The following is a 19,343-nucleotide window of genomic DNA, read 5'->3' on the forward strand; positions in this document are numbered from 1 at the left end:
GCCAACCGTCCCAGGAGGATGGACAATAAGCGCACAAAACAAATTGAACTGAGAGAACGCATCAAATCTCAGGTTATCCGTCTCTGCTGCTGCACTTTTTTTTGTGCGGACTCGAGAAGGGCAAAAACACATTGAGCCTGGGGATTTTCCTCTTCTTCCCTTCACAAGCAATTTAATAGGGATAAAAGAAAATATTGATTTGGTGCTATTTGCATTCATATGAAAGTCCCCTGCTTTCACTGTCTCAGTCTAGACAATGAGGCCCACACACCTGGTGGACGCTCAATGCCGCATGATTCACTCCATCTCAAGGAAGAAGAAAAAAAAAACACCTTGAAATGGGGTTGAGTCTTAATGCTAGCGTTGATGATGATTCAACAGGCATCATAATTAACATCAAAGTAAAATAGCGCCGTCCTTGGCAGCCTTCAGGGTGAAACAGTGGACAGCAATGAGCAGACTAAAAATAGACGGACATTATTATGGAGAGCAGATGGGCACTGTGTACCCAAGCTATTTTGTTTCGTGATACAATGAGGAACGAGTGATTGCTCGTTGCTTTTTGGGGACCGATTTCTTTTGTATCTTTCTATCGATATGAAACATAGAACTGTATTCTCAATCCCAAATTATCTTTTCGAATGAAATCCCCGTGTGCTTGCTTCACCTTATTATTTTATCGGCATATGGGGCAGATGTAACTGTGCCCTATGAAGTCTGCCTAGCAACAAGTGATCACCAAATGGAATACATTTTAATGTTCAGCTAGGCTGCCAGAATTGAGGTTAAACATCCATTTGAAATGATTTCCTTGTCGGTGTCATTTATACATTTGTATTAGACCTACCATGAAGCAACTTTTCATGTTTTTATTTATTTTCAGATCAAACCACTACCTTGGAGGTCAGAGGAATCACAGCGGTGGCCCTTGATTGCACGAGTTCTTCTGCCATTAGGAAGAAGTGGCCGTGGGTAGGTAGGTAGGTGGGTGGTAATCATGCCGCCTTTACGCACATTCTCCCTTTTATGAGGTAGGAGGAGCTTATGGCGCGGGGATGCTGCTCGATGCAGCAGTCCCGTCAAAACCTCCGGGTCCCACCCCCACCTCTACCTCCCCCTCCCTACCTCTCCATCTAGAGCAGCCCTGTTATCACTTCCATCTGCGCGCCCTGGCTCTTGGCTCTCCCAGCCCCGACGCCTCTGACAAATATGAGTTGCATCATCCGAGGACTGCATTCCGCTGCTACATAAGGTAAGATGATTTGCGTATCAACCATCGGAAAGCTTTTTTTAGGCTTGAAGTGAAGCTTTAAGAAAAGAAGTGGCTTTTTCTCCCTTTGTCTAAAACGTGCATGTGCTTTGCGTATGCAGACACATTCGGGTGCGCCGCTCCGATCCAAAATGATGATGGACAAAAAAAAAAAGCGCGTCGTCAACTTGTAGGATGTCATCATTTGTCAACTTTTAACAAGAGCGCTTGCGTTTTACAATTTGTGCTTGTTTGCAGGAATTTGCTCCAGAAAGACTATCGCAATGCATCTCACGGCCGTGCTCTTGTTTGTAGCCGTAACTGGCGTCGCTGGAGGTAATGCCGTGAGACATGCATCACGTTGTCAACTCTTGGCAGCTTTCTTTTTTTTTTTTTTTAATTCAACAACAACATGAATAAAACAATACGTCTCTGTTTCCTCTCTCCTGAGCTTGGGGATGCAGCTGCAACGCCGAGAATGGATTTTGTGAGAAAACTGGAAAGTGCAGGTAGTGATGCTTGTGATAAGAAAAACTCATATCCTGTGTTTTGAATACATCACCGGAGCGCTCGGGTATTGTTTCTAATCCATCAACTTGCCTTTTGTTTATCCACAAAATTGATTTTTCTGGCCATCATCAAAGCTTCATATCAACACGCTGGCATTATGGGGACAAGAGCGGTCGGTATATTAATAGTTCCGGATTCTTTTTTTTCTTTTCGCAGGTGCAAACCAGGATGGCAGGGAGACCACTGCGAGCGTTGCATCCGTTTTCCAGGCTGCTTGCACGGCTCTTGCGAGAAAGCGTGGCAGTGTGTGTGTCAACAAGGCTGGGTGGGCAGCTTATGTGACAAAGGTGAGCCCCCCCCCCCCCCCCCCCCCCCTCCCATTAAGTAGAGCACACACACACAAACAGCAGCAGACATGCCCACAGCTTCGAGTGAGTCACCCTCAGCCCCGGGGGGCGGATGTGAAATATACTGTCATGTATTTTTAGATGGGAGGTGGGGGGGGGGGGGGGGGGTGCCTAAAGAAGGTTGCTAAAGGTGACCCTCTTCACTTGTTAAACAAGGTACTCAAACGCACGTTCTCCATTATACAGTGTATAATTTAGGCGCTAGAGTCACCAACGCTGCAGTGGTAGAGTGGAAATAAAGGACACGGTGAGAAACGTTGCCAAGCACGTGGGAAGGAAGGAAAGGAAAGAAATAAAAGAGAAGGGAGGGGAATAGAAAGAGTTGTCACAGCTACAGAGAGAGATTTTTTGTGCGTGTCACCGCAGATACTCGCCTGTGTTCGTCACGGCCTTGCTCCGGGAACGCCACCTGCATCGAGACCGGAGAGGGGGGATACTTGTGCGTCTGTCCTCAAGGTTTCACCGGACCAACCTGTCAGCTGAGGAGGAATATCTGTCACAGTGATGGGTATGACAATTGATTTCCCTTTTTCAAGTTGAAATATTGTCCCTTGAAGGCAACCACGACGAAGACACACAAATTGACCTAAGCATTGTAAAAGCGGCGCTTTAAAGAGGACGTATAATGGGAAGTTGACTTTTTCATTGGTTGTTTACAAATAGCTGCGTCTCTTCAGGCCCATCAAGTGTGAAATTACGCCAAGCAATTAATTTTTGTGAGCGGCTCACGTCAGAAAATTGTTTTGGTGACGCCACGCTGTTAAGGGGGGGGGGGGGGGGAGCAGTCGTGCATAACAATGAGTAAACCCTCAGCTGCTTTAGCAGTTTAGAAAAATCAATGTTTCAGTTTGAAGCCATATAATTAGTGATCCTTGGGATATTTTCAGGAAAGGTTGAGGGTAAAAAAATGTTTACGTATCCTTCAATATTTGAAAGTCGTAAAAGAGCATTTTGTTTTGTATTCAGGGAAGTTAATCAGTTAATATGAAATGACAAAACGATGTAAGGTCCAGTCAACATTTCAACAAAACCAAGAGTAGGTAGATGTGAAATGACTTCTTTTTTCCCCGTAAAGTTAAGTGTCGACAAGGCAAGGCACATAAAGTGAGCCAACGGACGTGACAAAAATCTCTCGCCTTGACACAAGCAAGTGCAAAGACCATCTGTTGACAAATGAGAACAGGTAGAGTGGTGACATGGACCTCTGGCCTCTGCACCCTCTGGGTTATTTTTAACTGGATTCAAAATCAATAGATTGGTACCATCCATCCGTCCAATGAACGAACCAATCCACAGTCAGTGATGACCTTCATGACCTCTGTCTTTCAGCTCTCCTTGCCAGAATGGAGGGACTTGTACAGAAACGTTTGACGCCTCGGAAGCCCACTCCTCCTGTTTGTGCCCACCTGGATTTTCGGGAAACTTCTGCGAGATCACTCCTGACGTCTGTCGATCCAACCCGTGTCTAAACGGCGGCAACTGCACCAACCGCGAGGCGAGCTTCACATGCTCCTGCCCACCAGGCTTCGCGGGGTCGACTTGCAACGACACCGCCTTCTCTCCGTGCGCCGCGGCGCCCTGCGCCAGCGGAGCAACGTGCGTCAGCCAACCTGACGGAAACTTCCGTTGCCTTTGCCCCAAATGGTTTTCAGGCCCGCTGTGTTCCACACAGCATCGTCCGAAAGCCAAACCCAAACAGCCCTCCGCCAAGCCCATGGACCACAGGGTGTTTTCGCTGACTCCGCAGCACTACTCCCTCCCCGCCCACGCCTTCCATAAGCTCCTCCAACCACCAGAAAGGGATCTTCTCAAGATCACGCTTAAAGAGACGGTGCACCACTCCCCCGGCGTGCTGTCCAGCCACGGTCAGCTCGTGTGTTTCGGCATGCTGGCCCTGCTCACCTGCCTGGTCATCCTGGCCACCACAGCCATCGTCCTGTTCGGCCGCTGCGAGGCGTGGCTGGCCAACGCCAAGTACAGCAAGCTCGTGAGACAGCAGAGGGAGCACCTGCTGAAGGAGGCGACCGGAGCGAGCCACGAGGAGACGGAACACTCGGTGAACATCATCCTCCCCGAGAAGATCAGACTGAACAGCTTCGGGAGAAACTATACCTCCATCTGACCTTGTTGCAGTGAATGTCAAGCAGAAGCGGACCTTGAATGTACAGTCGAGCACAAAACATGATACTGGATTGCGGGGGTTCTCAAACTGTTTGGGTCCAGGGAGCCTTTACAGGGGAGATATTTTTCCAAGGACCTCCCTCAAAAATGTCACTAATACCTCAGGAATCATTCAGATTTTCAATGTTTCAATCTACCGGACAGAAATAAAAGGAAGTAACTTCAATTGAATTAATTGTAATATTTATTCATCATCAGTTGACATTATTTTTCTGGACCCCCAAGTTACAGCCCTGGTGATCTGAGGACCCCAGTTTGAGAACCACTGACGTGTGACATGATGAAAAATGTATTCTACCAAATAGCAACGTGTTCTGTGCCATTTCACTATGATATTAGTTCAGTATATGCAAATGTTTTCATACCATATGGACCAGTGTGTATTGTCCATGTTGATGAATTCAAAAACTTGTTGCCAAAAAATAATAGAATGTTCCACTTGTGCAGTCGAATAAGATCAAACAACACTCCATGCTTAATGGTGACCAAAAGCCCAACATCCTGGTTTAAATGATGGAACATTGTGATTTCCTGAGAATGTTGTTGAAGTGCTCATATAAAAATGTAAAAGACTTGAAGAGATTTCTAAAGATGAAGTGCATATTGTATATTTATCATTTTATAACCTTGTTCATTCTTATGATTATTGATTGTTATTGATCGTTTTGGACCCCATTTGAAGTTTCTGTGCAATTTTACCTATGAATGAAGGTTGGCTCAATCTGCAAAATGTCCTCCAGGCTGCCACCTTTCAAAAATCCTATATGTAACTATGTTTATGACCTGTAAATGTGCTGATGCTGTGTGTCATTTTGTGAGTCACACTTATGCAGCATAGAAGCAGTATGGAGAAATATTCAGATTTATTAGCTGGTGTCATGAATATAGGTTCACGGTTGTATACAATGACAGACTTATATGTTTTCCTGTTTTTCAGAACCGTTCCCCCTCATAATTTCTTCAAGTCACACTGAATTCAGCTGCATCAAATAAAGAACAATATTAATGTGTTAAGTTAATAAATCAAAATAAACTGGCAAAAAAATACAATTGGAACAACAAATATAACAAATAATTTTAAAATGAATGAATGAATGAATGAATGAATGAATGAATGAATGAATGACCATCTTTCAAATCTTGAACGCAGGCTTATAGGCTTTTACTCCACTTATCACTTTGGTGCCTTATCTTGTTACTTTGTCTATCAGATTTTCAAGCTTGTCTCAAACACGATTATACTGACAAATCACATTCAGCATCGAGATAAGATGTCAAAGCAAATACAAGACAGGTGACACGTTATTGAATAATAAGTATGCACTCCCCTCTACACGTCGTAGTAAAGTCAGGTTCAAGTCTCTGTCTCCCTCTAGTGGACAAACCTTGACAGCAGCCGTAACAAAATTCACCCTGAGGGGAAAAATAAAATAATTTTGTTCAAAGAATTCTTAAAGCCTCTTAAAATGTTGAAAAAAACATGGAAACTTTATATGCATATAAAGAAAAGGTTGAGTAAATTGAGAGAAAGGCACGTTAAAGATACTGTGGACTTAACTGACCATGTTACATTGAAGCTTGAGTGAGTGAAGGTAAAAAACGTCATGGTGTAATCTGCACTGCAGCCACAAGGCGTCGCTCTTTCCATAGTGCTCAATGCTAGTGTTGGTACTAATTTTACAGATTAACAGTAGTATTGAAAAAGACATTGTTGATCTTTTTTACGAATGAAAACTATATGATTATAAACAGTGTTTGGTCTATGAAAGAAAAATTAAAAAACAAGATAAGTTTAAAAGAGAAGCAGCGCATGTAAAAGCACTTCATCCTCTCCTAGGTGAATTGCAAAGGGGCCACCTGTGGGAACTTTATAGAGCGACCACAGGAAACAACATGGCAAAATAGTTCAAGGAAAAAGCCAAAGTAGTTGTTGACGATGGTCAGCCATTCATGAACACTTGATACAGAGCCCCAAACATAACTTAACATGTACACAGAAAGATTTATGTGTAGTGGGGCCCTCACCACACATGTTCATGTGTCTTCTTATGACCTCCGGAGGCAAGAGAGGGGGGCCCTTCTCCTTCAAATGGCTCCTTGCCAAGCTATGAAAGAAAAGCAGAGAAGCACACCTTAACCCTTGACCCTTTGCCGTGACGGATGAGGCGCAACATGCGTGGGCCTAACGTGCACATGGAAAGAATCCAGAGTGCTTTCCTTTGAGGGGTGAGCACATTCTATCCAGCTACGGTATTCTTTGTTTTAGGTTGGCACCCCACACTCACCTCAAATGATTTCCAGATGAGCAGTGAAGCCAGGACACTTTGCTCACACTCATACAGCATCGACACCAAAATGAAACATTAGCAAGTAGTAAGCGCCCAAACATAAACCAGAATGTTTTCATACATGTTTTAGTGAAGTGAGCTATCTACTTAAAAAGTTTGGTGGAAAGGTTTGAACCAATAAATATTTTTAAATATGTGTATGTATGTATGCATGTATGTATGTATGTATGTATGTATGTATGTATGTATGTATGTATGTATGTATGTATGTATGTATGTATGTATAAATGTATAAATGTATAAATGCATAAATGCATAAATGTATAAATGTCTGTCTGCATGCATATGTATGTATGTATGTATGTATGTATGTATGTATGTATGTATGTATGTATGTATGTATGTATGTATGTATGTATGTATAAATGGTGTTCCTAATAACAGGCCACTTCATTAGGGAAAGATCATGGTTAAAAGTTAAATGAAAGTGAAAAGTGCCACCCGCCCAGCCCCCCACTTTCTGATTGGCTGTTTGATCCGTGACGTCAAACGGACACTCCATTAGGTACACCGCCATTTTCAGGTGTACCTAATCACAGGCCACTTCATTAGGGAAAAATCATGGTCAAAAGTTAACAAAAAGTGAAAAGTGCCACACCCAAACAACCCCCCACTTTCTGATTGGCTGTTTGATCCGTGACGTCACACGGACACTCCATTAGGTACACCGCCATTTTCAGGTGTACCTAATCACAGGCCACTTCATTAGGGAAAAATCATGGTCAAAAGTTAACAAAAAGTGAAAAATGCCACACCCAAACAACCCCCCACTTTCTGATTGGCTGTTTGATCCGTGACGTCACACGGACACTCCATTAGGTACACCGCCATTTTCAGGTGTACCTAATCACAGGCCACTTCATTAGGGAAAACTCATGGTCAAAAGTTAACAAAAAGTGAAAAGTGCCACACCCAAACAACCCCCCACTTTCTGATTGGCTGTTTGATCCGTGACGTCACACGGACACTCCATTAGGTACACCGCCATTTTCAGGTGTACCTAATCACAGGCCACTTCATTAGGGAAAAATCATGGTCAAAAGTTAACAAAAAGCGAAAAGTGCCACACCCAAACAACCCCCCACTTTCTGATTGGCTGTTTGATCCGTGACGTCACACGGACACTCCATTAGGTACACCGCCATTTTCAGGTGTACCTAATCACAGGCCACTTCATTAGGGAAAAATCATGGTCAAAAGTTAACAAAAAGCGAAAAGTGCCACACCCAAACAACCCCCCACTTTCTGATTGGCTGTTTGATCCGTGACGTCACACGGACACTCCATTAGGTACACCGCCATTTTCAGGTGTACCTAATCACAGGCCACTTCATTAGGGAAAAATCATGGTCAAAAGTTAACAAAAAGCGAAAAGTGCCACACCCAAACAACCCCCCACTTTCTGATTGGCTGTTTGATCCGTGACGTCACACGGACACTCCATTAGGTACACCGCCATTTTCAGGTGTACCTAATCACAGGCCACTTCATTAGGGAAAAATCATGGTCAAAAGTTAACAAAAAGCGAAAAGTGCCACACCCAAACAACCCCCCACTTTCTGATTGGCTGTTTGATCCGTGACGTCACACGGACACTCCATTAGGTACACCGCCATTTTCAGGTGTACCTAATCACAGGCCACTTCATTAGGGAAAAATCATGGTCAGAAGTTAACAAAAAGTGAAAAGTGCCACACCCAAACAACCCCCCACTTTCTGATTGGCTGTTTGATCCGTGACGTCACACGGACACTCCATTAGGTACACCGCCATTTTCAAGTGTACCTAATCACAGGCCACTTCATTAGGGAAAAATCATGGTCAAAAGTTAACAAAAAGCGAAAAGTGCCACACCCAAACAACCCCCCACTTTCTGATTGGCTGTTTGATCCGTGACGTCACACGGACACTCCATTAGGTACACCGCCATTTTCAGGTGTACCTAATCACAGGCCACTTCATTAGGGAAAAATCATGGTCAAAAGTTAACAAAAAGCGAAAAGTGCCACACCCAAACAACCCCCCACTTTCTGATTGGCTGTTTGATCCGTGACGTCACACGGACACTCCATTAGGTACACCGCCATTTTCAGGTGTACCTAATCACAGGCCACTTCATTAGGGAAAAATCATGGTCAAAAGTTAACAAAAAGCGAAAAGTGCCACACCCAAACAACCCCCCACTTTCTGATTGGCTGGTTGATCTGTGACGTCATTCGGACGCTTCGTTCGTGAAGATTCACGAGTGACAGACAGCGTTGCTGCTATGCCAGCCGACACACGTTATGCAGACATTGATGTTTTAATATCTTATTTGTTGGATTGTAGTTGATGGTGATATTATACCTAATGTGTTTGAATAAAAGGTTGAAAAAAAATCCGTTGTGCCGACATTTGTTATTTTGGGGTACACCAACTCATATAACACCGTAAAACATACATATTGTCATATAAAGCGGTTAACCAAATGTCTGATTTTCATGTTTTAATTGGCAAATATAAAAACAAGGAATAAAACATCAGACAAGTTTAAGGTAAATGTTTATTAAAATAATAATCATAATCAAAGTCTGCTTTATTGTCAACTTCTTCACATGTCAAGACACATAATAATCGTCCGCGAACGAGAAAGTCAGGATTCGTTCCCTCACTGATCCGTCCGTTCTTGCGATGAACTGGAAATGCAACTCGCTCACTCGTTGACTCGTTCACTCAAAGATCCGTTCAGTTGGTGAAAGAGAAATGCAATTCATGACTCGTTCGTGAACGGGAAGTGACGTCATTTTCTTCTTTGTTTTGTTTTACAGCAAGGTGACACCAGCTTCAATGCGCATTACCGACACCTACTGGTTAAAGTTATGAACTGAAAGAAAAACGAATCACACTAGGAAGTGATTCGTTCACTCTCGTTCAATGAAAAGATTCGTTCTTTTGAACGAATCGTTTACTCACGAGCCAACAATATCACACTGTTACAAAAAAAGGTTGGGGAACGCTGCTCTAGTGTGGCTTATTCATTATTGAATTAAAATCTCATATCAGCAGTCTTCACACACAAAAACACTCAATAAAGCACATGGAATCAAAAACTTGAAGCATCACGGGATCACTAGCACCCCCTGCCATAAGGCTGAAGAATCTTTTTTCGTAGCCATCGTAAGGTCTCTTTTCATCTAAAGAAACAAGACGTTAAAGACAGATGACAAAAAACAAGATATTAAAAGTGAAGACAATTTGCAATTCCAGTAATGACACAAATTTGATGCACAATTTGTCTTTGTGGGCCACATAAAATGATGTGGCGAGTCGTATCTGGCCCCTGGGCCTTGGATTTGACACCTGTGGTCTACATGAAACCTTCTCTAACATTTATGTGAAAGGGGTTACAACGCCAAAGCAGATGTTTATAAACCTCAGGGGCCTGATACGTGTCAAACCTCAACCGACTCAAGGCTGTGTTCGAAACACAAGACAGCCCAGCCCGCCTTGTGCAGCGGGGTGGCTCATTAACATTTCATCTACATACTTGATGGTCATCAAGGAGGCGGTGGGTTGTTTGTGTGTATGCGTGTGTGTGTGGGGTCAGAGCACAAAGCCCCCAAAACATTTGTGTCTATATATCACTCACAATAATAGGATCATGTGTGATTATCCTGGTTTAGTTGTAAGTGGTACAACAGCTTAGGAGGAGGTGGCGGTGGAGAGTGCGCCTTACTCGCTGCAGATATACAACTGGCGGAAAAATCTTCATGAGGTACTCCTGCACAGTGCAGTAGAGAGGTGAAGCCTTTATAAAGATAATAATGCTCACTTTTGAGGTATAGTCGTGCATGTGTTCCTAATTGTGGTTTGCAGTGGTGCAGAATTCCACAGCCTCATGCTGTTTCTGGTATGCTGAGCTGCTTATTTAACTTATTTAGAGAGGGTCAAAACATTAGGAACAGAGCTCACGTGAAAAAGGCCGCCTCTGAAAATGTATTGATTTTCATAAGTGGAAAGTAAAGTATTGTTTAACAATAATCGAATCAAAATAGAATATTTAGTTATTTAAATTAAAAATATGTTTTATATTTCAATATGTTGATTTATTTTCATGGATTTATTTCAAAATATTCACTTTGAAAAGCAATGTATTTCTCTAAAAGCATTTCAGAAAATTTGTTAAAAATATGTATTTGTCAAAATGTTTATTTCAAACAGTTTCTTTCAAAACAAGTCTTTATTTTTGAAAATACAAGTATTTATTTCAGAATACTTATGTAAAATACAATATGTATTGATTAAAACAGCAACAGTTACAGCAGTCACTTTGTCTTTATTTAAAAAAACATTTTATTTTGAATGTGATTATTTGAAAAAATATATCTTCAAATCATGTATTTGTATCTTAAAACACATCTTTAATGAAAATACAAATATTTATCTTGGAATACTTTGGTTATTTATTTATAATTAAAATAATAATGGTGAAAAATAATAATTAAAATAATACTTTGATTCATAAATGTGCATTTGTCTAAACATTTTAGTATTATTTTGATCAGTCTGTCACAGATTGCCAAAGAACTCGTTGAAAAATACACAAGCATGCTTCAACACCCTCAACCTTTACGGAGAAGATCTCTTCCACATTGTCTGTACCCCAACAAACAATTGAAACACACAAAGAACATTTCCACAGTTTTGTCTCAAAATGCAGGAAATTGAGGATTCGTCCTATGTTTTTTCTGGTACGAAACTACCCAGAAAAATCTCAAACATTCACTCAGAAGTGGAAAGTGGCAAGATAAAGATTCGAACGAGCAACTTGTCAGCAAGAAAAGGAAGACAATTATTACAAGAAAGAATGAGCAACAGTTGGTGGAGGTAGATGAAGACATTTTATTGTATGAAAAAGTATACGCATAAAAGCACGTACACACACACACACACACACACACACACACACACACACACACACACACACACACACACACACACTAACACACACTAACATACAGTCTTTATGTTCGAAAAAAAAAAGAAAAAAGCGATATGGACAAGAGTGCAGCAATCGAAGCCCCTCGGGATCTCATACATCAGTACCGGTTCTCCGGACGGACGCCGTTTCAGAACCGAACTTCACAAAAAAATACTGAGGAGCGCATGCAGCGACGCGCACTTGTCCATGTCGCAATTTGAACGCAGACCACCAATCTTACCATACACAAAGAAAATACTATAGTAGGATCGAAGAGGAGTTGTATTACCCAAAATGTGCAGCGTTTCGGTTGTTTTTCTAGCAGCTCTACACATGAATGACCAGACTGCTGCTGCGCTCCAACCTCTCCCGGTACCGCTGCAGCCAGTCTCTGAGCTCCGAGATCCGGTAGCCCTCGGGTCCCCGGCCCCCCTGGTAAACGATCTTGCCCTCCTGCAGGATGTAAAGTCTATCGAAGTAGGCGCCGTAGGCGGTGTTGCAGGGGTTCTCCATGCCGTCGACCACCACCGGGCAGCCGGGCGCCTCGGAGCGCATGAGCTGCGCCGCGCGAAGCCGGTCCTCCAGGCAGCGGTGCTTGGGGATCTGATAGGGCGCGTCAGTGCTCACCCAGCCGTCCGAAGGGTGCGCCTCCTCAATGTACACCAGCACCGAGTCGGCGATGTCGGCGTGGTCCAGCACCAGTCCCTGGAACGCCTTGAGGCGCGCCATGAAGGGGGGTCAAGTGCAGCTACCGAAATTGAGGATAAGCGGTCTCCTTTCGCGGGCGAAGTCCAGGATGCGCCCGCACTGCTCGTCCTCCAGCCGCACCACCTCCGTGTTAGGCGCGCCGCGCCCGAGGTGCGCCGCCTTGAGGAGGTCCAGTTTGTGTCCGTGCCACACCGCCTTGAGGGAGTCCAGCGTAAAGAAGCGGTTGGAGTCAGAAATGCACAGAGGAGGGTCCATCGCGTCGTTCTCCTCCCGCTCCTTCATCCGGAGGAAAAACCTCCTCCGGATGCAAAGAAAGTCGAGGAGCCAGAACATGAGCGCGGCCAACAGGAAGCGGGGCAGAAGCACCAGGCACACCAGCGCGTTCTTGATGGCCTTCATGGTGTTCATCGTGCGTACGTGCGTGCGCCAAACCCCCCCCTCCCGCCAACCCCCCCAAAAAATTGTGCGCTGCTTCAAGTTGGGTGACTTGCAACTTCCCCTCTTTTTATAGCAGCCACAGGTCTCAATGACGCACACCCCGCCTCCTGCATGCACAGCGGGGCCGAGGCCTCACATGGTGGGGATTACCTTCTGTCAACTCCGCTGCTTTGAGCTGCTGCCAGACAACAGGCAAATGATGAGAAGCCAGCAAAGTGAAAGTGGATGAAATGCATCATGTGTGACATCAACCTCAAAGGCCACATTTCATCTGTTGCGACAGTGCACCAATCAACGCTATGGGTGAAGTTGGATCAAGTCTGTTGCACATCAGCCTGCACGATACGTGCAATGAAACAAACTATCATTTGCTTCGTTTAGAGAAAAGTGTGCCTGCCTTGGCCAATGGAACTAACACAGCAACTCAAATCATAGAGGGGGCCAATTCAGGGCGAGTGGACAGAATCATATATTACAAAAATGATTTGCTGGATGATCACATAAATGGAAGAATAAGCAAAGCACTCTTGATATATAATTGGTTTTGACTTTGAATGTGAAATGTCAAACACGCTTCACACTCAAGTTTATAAATCCCAATTGTCATAAAAATGTCAAAATAAGTGAACAACTGTGAATGGTTTAAGGGCTCTTTAAGTATAAAATATGCCAAAGTCTAACTTCATAGTCACTATGGCTATTTGACATTTACATTTGATGATTTGGATGAGAGCACTAAAAGCATTTTGCAGTGATAACAATTGGATATATTTACATATATAAAAAAACCCATTTCCAAGCCAAAAATATAGAAGCGTCAAATGAAAAATCTCAACAGCAGCAGTGTTAGAGTTTTCACGTATAGATCCGTGTGACGACCTGTGCCCTCGAATACCTGAAAGGTCAGGAGAGTCCGAGACCGAGGAACCACTGCAAGCCACAAAAGCAGTCGACGGAACTTTGGGAGACTCTTGAGTTTTGTTTCTTTGAATGTCTGCTGACTTCACATAACCTCCTGTTTATATTCATCTCACGTCCGACTTCTCTTAACAGTCCTTATTGAGGTCGCACTTGCTTTTTTTTTTTTTTTTTTTAAATATGTGTCGCAAAAAAAAGCCAAGGAAAAATCAAAACTCACAAGTTGATCCTCTGTAACATCACGCGCAAGACTTTCAACTAGTTTATGGATCGTGCAACTTCAGAAGAGTTCAACTTTCTGCTGCTCAGGTCTCCTGTCAATTGATTATTGATCATCTTTTTTTTTTTTTGGGCTTAGCGCCGTCACATCTACCCCATGATTTTGGACTCCGAATTCTTTCATATCCTCAGCGTGTGTGTTTCTTGTGAATGTCAACTAAAGGAACATTAGCATTTCAAAGCAATAGTACAGAGACACACACACGCACACAGACACACACAAACAGACACACACACACAAACACACACGAAAGGCACAAACATTTCCTCCCAAAAAGTCTGATGGTGCTATGCATGTTTGAAGAGCTTAAAGTCAGCATCGGAAGTTATTTTATATTTGTATGACCAAAAGAAACAGTAAAAAAGTCCTAGTAAATAACAGTACTGTGCTTCTTAGCATTATTTTTGGTGCCACATAAAGGCACAAAAACGGAACACACTTCTTTTAATTATTCTTTTTTTTAAATTCAATTACGCTGTTGAGAATTTAATATACTGAATTAATCATCTGTAGGAGACACTGATTGGCTGGTGTGATCTAAGAGGCCAGATGAAACTAATAATTAGACCCCAAACACAAAAGGACTCATCGTAAACCAATTGAACCACCAAAACAATTCACAAGTTGTATAAAACTTTACAACTGAAATAAAATTTGAACTATCTTGCACACGCAAAAACGCGGATCAAGGGCCGTTTGTGGCGCTTTCAAAATTATAACGTGTTATAATCTTACCATTATCATCAAATTAGATTTGGGTTTTTTAATGCACGATGACTTGTTTTTTTGCTAAAGTACAATTAGCAACTGATTCTTGCACTACTTTGCTATGAGAAGTTTAGTCATAGCTAGTCAACATCTTCCATCTGCTCTGTCCAAGCCCCACCCGCCTGAAAAAAAATAAATAATAACAATAATAAAAAATGACAGTTAGCGAGTCAAACCCACACATTTGGCGAGCGAGCGACATGCTGTGAAAACTGCGACCCCATATCAGCTTTAGAGGCTCCACATATAGTATATAAAAACATAAAACTATAGTGGGCTTAAAACAGATCCTTCCCATCAAATGGAAGAGTACTCTCCTTTTCAAGCTGTGCTGGCTAGAACATGTAAAGGACTAGAAACATGAACATGTGTTTTTATACATGCATGACAGTTATGAATATTTCTCTCAAATGTTGACATAAAAAATGCCTCTTTGGTGATAAAGTTTTATAAAGAAAAGTTAGATCCTGGAACGGATCACTTAGTATATTATCGCTATAAGGAAAATTGGATTTGTTCAATCTTGGAGTTAACACGATAATGAATCTCACTCGCAAGATTTGTTTGGCAAACTTTTAACACCATTCTGGTGGAACAAAGCGAGGATACATGATTATAAAACCATCTTGACGTGCAAAACAGAGGGGAGTATCCCAGTGAGTAGGAGAGCGTACTTGAATTTTAACAATGGGTGACTGAACGCTCATCACATCCAGATGGGTAATATTGTATGTCATTAACAAATAACGACTACATGGAAAAAGACCAGACGAGCTACAAGAAAATGAATGTTCCATTACTCATGTTTGTTTGCTTTTCCAATGTCAACAAATGCAGCTCCAGAGTGTTTTTGCACACACCCACTTACCCCACGCACACACACACGGCAGAGGTTAACGCTGGCTAGGCCTCAGGGAAGTGTCAACAAATGATGACAGTAGCATGCAGCTGACTTTTAGAACACGAGGAATTGTCCGATGATTCACTAAACATAAGATTGTCGAGATAGAAGATTAAGGGTTGCGTTGTCAGTGTCTGATTCATGATGGTGAATGAATGGTGAAAATTCTTATCTGTCATCTCGTCGGGGTTATTATTATTATTTTTTTAAATCTATAATGCCTACAATTTGGATCATGGACATGTTCCAGTCATAACATGCATCCTGGGGCGTCATCCTGTAACAATGAGGGTACATCGTCACCTCTCACCATCTGCCAAAGACAAGCCGCAGTGATTGGCTGCAATCTGCCATCCGAGCCCTCGGGACTCCAACGACTTTTGGTAGTTGAGGTGAGCAGATATTATCCTGTCTGGCAAATCTTCCTACAAGTACTCGATAACAATTTTGCGTGCTAGAATTTGCGGCTACGGGTTTGAACTATCAAGGCAGGTTGAAGAGTTAAAAAAAATAAAATAAAACAAGAAGCAGCAGTTGAGATGTTCCTCTTTTCTTAACATCTTTGACCTTACAGAAAGTATCGAAACAAAAAAATCTCCCTAAAGCACGCATGCAGAATTAATCTTTTAATTCTGGCTGAAAGGAGGTCTACTGAGGCGCCTGATGTGATGTGATGGCATCATGTATGGATGATAATGATGATTCCGGTGCCAAAAGGTCTTGGGAATTTTTTTTCCAGGAAAAATGTACAAATCGTGGATGCGTCAGTGATCATGAGCTTCAACTATTTGGACTAAAACCGATTACACAATGTAGAACAAACTAAAATGAATGATAAAAAAAACAACAACCTTAACCATGCCACCTGACTTCTTCCTGCAACCTAAAATGCAACCCAGTCTTTCTTTTTTTCTGCCTGAAGCTAATGTCGTATTTAATCTAGCTATGTCTAAGATGTCTGGGTTCCTGAATAAACCCAAACAAAAAAAAAAAAAGTTGGGAACATACTGTACACTGACCCCATGCGTTCGGGTCACGCAGGAAACGTCTGTTCAGCGTCTGCGTCTTCACATCTGGACACACACATTAGTCATTACTGGCTCAAGGCCAATCGCTGCTTATTTAAAAAAAAAAAACATTCCGGGTCGAGCCAGCGCATGGTAGATTGGCTAATCTTTAGTTACGGTAAATTTGTCATATCTGACTGTCGGTTGGAAAGCAGACATGCGGGAATGATGTCAAATGTCCACGCCGTGACTCAGACAGTGGACGGCGGGAATCCAACGAGGAGGGGGGGGGGGGGGGGGGGCTTTGTATCACTGTTGCAGCGTTTCCCCTCATTTAGTCGCTGATTAGGATTCAGTTGTTAAAAATAGGTCCAGCTCATGAATCTTCTAATTGCTCGACAACCAAGGTGCCAAACTGGGATAAATGAATAGAACGCTTTGTTACTTCTGTTAGGTTAGACACAACACTCCTAAAAGGAATATCAATCTGTTCATATAAAAAAAACGAGACATGAAGAAGGAAAAGATGGCAGAAGGAAGAAAGGTCCTTGAGATCAGGAAAGACAAGTGTAATGACTCCGGCAGCTGACCGGAACGCTTCGGATTTTTGTTTTTTTTGATGCACATTTAAACATACTGTATTTGTTTTATCCCTTTAAGTCTGCTTTCACTTCCTCTTCAACATCTCCTATCTGTATCGTGTATACCGTTTTTTTTGCCCTTTCGCAAAAAAATAGGAGAAAAAACGTTTCCCACATGCTGTGACCAAATTTGCTTTGAGGATTTACTCTTTTGTTGCCGCGGCTGTGAACCCCGAGAGGCGTATTCTCTAACCTTCTTACTTTTACCTCCTGTAAACCTTGCTGGAGTTCTTGGCAGCAGCGGCTTGTGGGTTCATGTGAGGACAATGCAGATCTGGGAAAAGAGTTTTTTTTTTTTTCCCCCTGGCTGCTTACTTATTGACGTGGCGGGGTTCCAAAAACCACAACTGATGAAATATCTCAACGACTAGCCAGCAAAAGAGATTTTTAACTAGCTTTGATTCTGCCATCCCGTCCTTTTCAAGTCTCACACCTTGAACATAAAAGAATAGCAGATAAGAATCCTGGAGTTCACCTTCCTCGACCTTGTCTTAATCAAAGAGCGCTAGGGGTTTACATTCAACTTGAATGAACTGCTGTTATTTGCCCGGGGGTTGTTTGTATCGCCGCAACTCGTCTGCCAACGAGGGATGGACTAGCACGTTATAAAAATCTGTTTCATTTTGCTAGTCACGTCACACTCAAACTAGAGTTTCTTTCGCTAATGAAAAAACATACAGACGATCGTTGCACTAGCGGTAGCGTTCCTCCAAAATACCGAATAAACGTCGACTGGGATGTTTTGGGTGTATCTGATTGAGGTACAGTAATGTTGACCAAACATTTGCCGGAGAACTGCATTATTAATATGAAAAAACAAAATATCGCATGGAGTAGCAATGAAAGTAAGTCGGCTGTGTTCACACCCACAACGGCGCCGCTCTACGCGCACCTGAGAAATTACCAACAATTGATCAAATTAAAATGCATTCACTTCTTTAATAGCAGCACACGCTTAAGGGTATTTTACATTCCATGCCACCGTTTTTGCCAACGACACCATTCGTATTACGATACAGCCGTCGCGTGATAATCTTGTCGTATTGCCGTAACACCTCATCTTTGCCTAATTTTTTGTCTTGTCTGGTCTCTAAGGGTTACTGGCGAGTGCTCACACAAGTCTACAGAAAAAGTCTTTGGCCTTAATTGAACTCCTCAAGCGGTGGCGATGGTGCGCCTGTCGGAGGCTGTCCTCATGTGGCTTCTCCCACTGAGGTCTGTTTGAGCTTATTAGTGTGTGCCCGTCTGGACGCTCATTGATGCCAGTCCTCGAGACAGATGGTGGCAAGATAGGGTGAGTGAGCGCGAGTGCACACACACATGTACACACTCTGTAGTACTTCTGCCAAAAAACGGTTTGTCGGTGATCTATCGAGTGAGTTCTTTTGGTCGACTCTCTGCGTGATTGTCAATTGACTAAACTATCCTTTTTTTATTTGCGTCAGGTCATGAGTCTTCCTGCTCATTTGGAAAACCATATTTGGTAACCCTAATGCTATGAAAAAACATTCTTCTAATTAGAAAAATTAATCGACGTATAAAATACAATAATAAAAGTCGTCGGAGTGGGTTTATTTGATTAGCTTTCAGTTATTTCAACCACATCGAGAAACAAATTTTCTTTAGAACCAGAGCGGAATAAGTAAAGGCTGATGATAACCGAAAAGAAATATCTTGCTTCCTGATATTTTCACTTTTCTTATTTCAAAATCACAATAGTAATTTACTTCTCATTGTCATGAGTTCAGGTAAAGAACCAATAAGAGCATTGTTGGGAAGTGTTCTCTTTCTAAAAACATGTAAAAGGTTAATCAATGTGAGGTTTACTTGTTTACCAAAACCTGAATCCCCCAAGAGAGAGAATCAAAGCTCCGCTGTCCTCATGAGGTCATTGTGCACTCAACGGTGTTTAATAGGATGTGTTTTACTGCCTTGAGTTGTCTCTGCGGGGTACTTGCTGAAGTACCGCTCCAAACGTCAACTGGCAGCGTTTGGGAAGCGAGACGGGACGGGAGGGTGAGGCGAAA

The 19,343-nt window shown here is 42.6% G+C and overlaps 2 protein-coding genes across 2 annotated transcripts; one reads left to right on the top strand and one right to left on the bottom strand.

Moving 5' to 3' along the window:
- Window positions 1-1,118: 1,118 nt before the first annotated feature.
- On the top strand, window positions 1,119-5,388 carry dlk1 (delta like non-canonical Notch ligand 1). The gene is made up of 6 exons (XM_085931813.1): window positions 1,119-1,252; window positions 1,508-1,585; window positions 1,701-1,758; window positions 1,976-2,106; window positions 2,533-2,674; window positions 3,496-5,388. Exons 2-6 carry the CDS (start codon window positions 1,534-1,536, stop codon window positions 4,286-4,288), a joined length of 1,176 nt encoding a protein of 391 aa, XP_085787939.1. The 5' UTR covers window positions 1,119-1,252; window positions 1,508-1,533; the 3' UTR covers window positions 4,289-5,388.
- Window positions 5,389-11,556: 6,168 nt separating this feature from the next.
- Window positions 11,557-12,771, bottom strand: dio3a (iodothyronine deiodinase 3a). The gene has a single exon (XM_085931761.1). The coding sequence runs from the start codon at window positions 12,769-12,771 to the stop codon at window positions 11,983-11,985; it is 789 nt and encodes a 262-aa protein (XP_085787887.1). The 3' UTR covers window positions 11,557-11,982.
- Between the last annotated feature and the right edge of the window lie 6,572 nt (window positions 12,772-19,343).

The sequence above is a fragment of the Syngnathus leptorhynchus genome, chromosome 15 (genome assembly GCF_054491065.1).
Source record: "Syngnathus leptorhynchus isolate UIUO chromosome 15, UIUO_Slep, whole genome shotgun sequence".
Taxonomy (NCBI): Eukaryota; Metazoa; Chordata; class Actinopteri; order Syngnathiformes; family Syngnathidae; genus Syngnathus; species Syngnathus leptorhynchus.

What these genes read in the sequence shown, in the direction of transcription:
- dlk1 (XM_085931813.1), top strand. Translation starts at nt 1,534, where the DNA reads ATGCATCTCACGGCCGTGCTCTTGTTTGTAGCCGTAACTGGCGTCGCT. An exon ending in CGTAACTGGCGTCGCTGGAG is followed by an intron (nt 1,586 to 1,700) that starts GTAATGCCGTGA and finishes CTCTCTCCTGAG; the next exon opens with CTTGGGGATGCAGCTGCAAC. An exon ending in GGGCAGCTTATGTGACAAAG is followed by an intron (nt 2,107 to 2,532) that starts GTGAGCCCCCCC and finishes GTGTCACCGCAG; the next exon opens with ATACTCGCCTGTGTTCGTCA.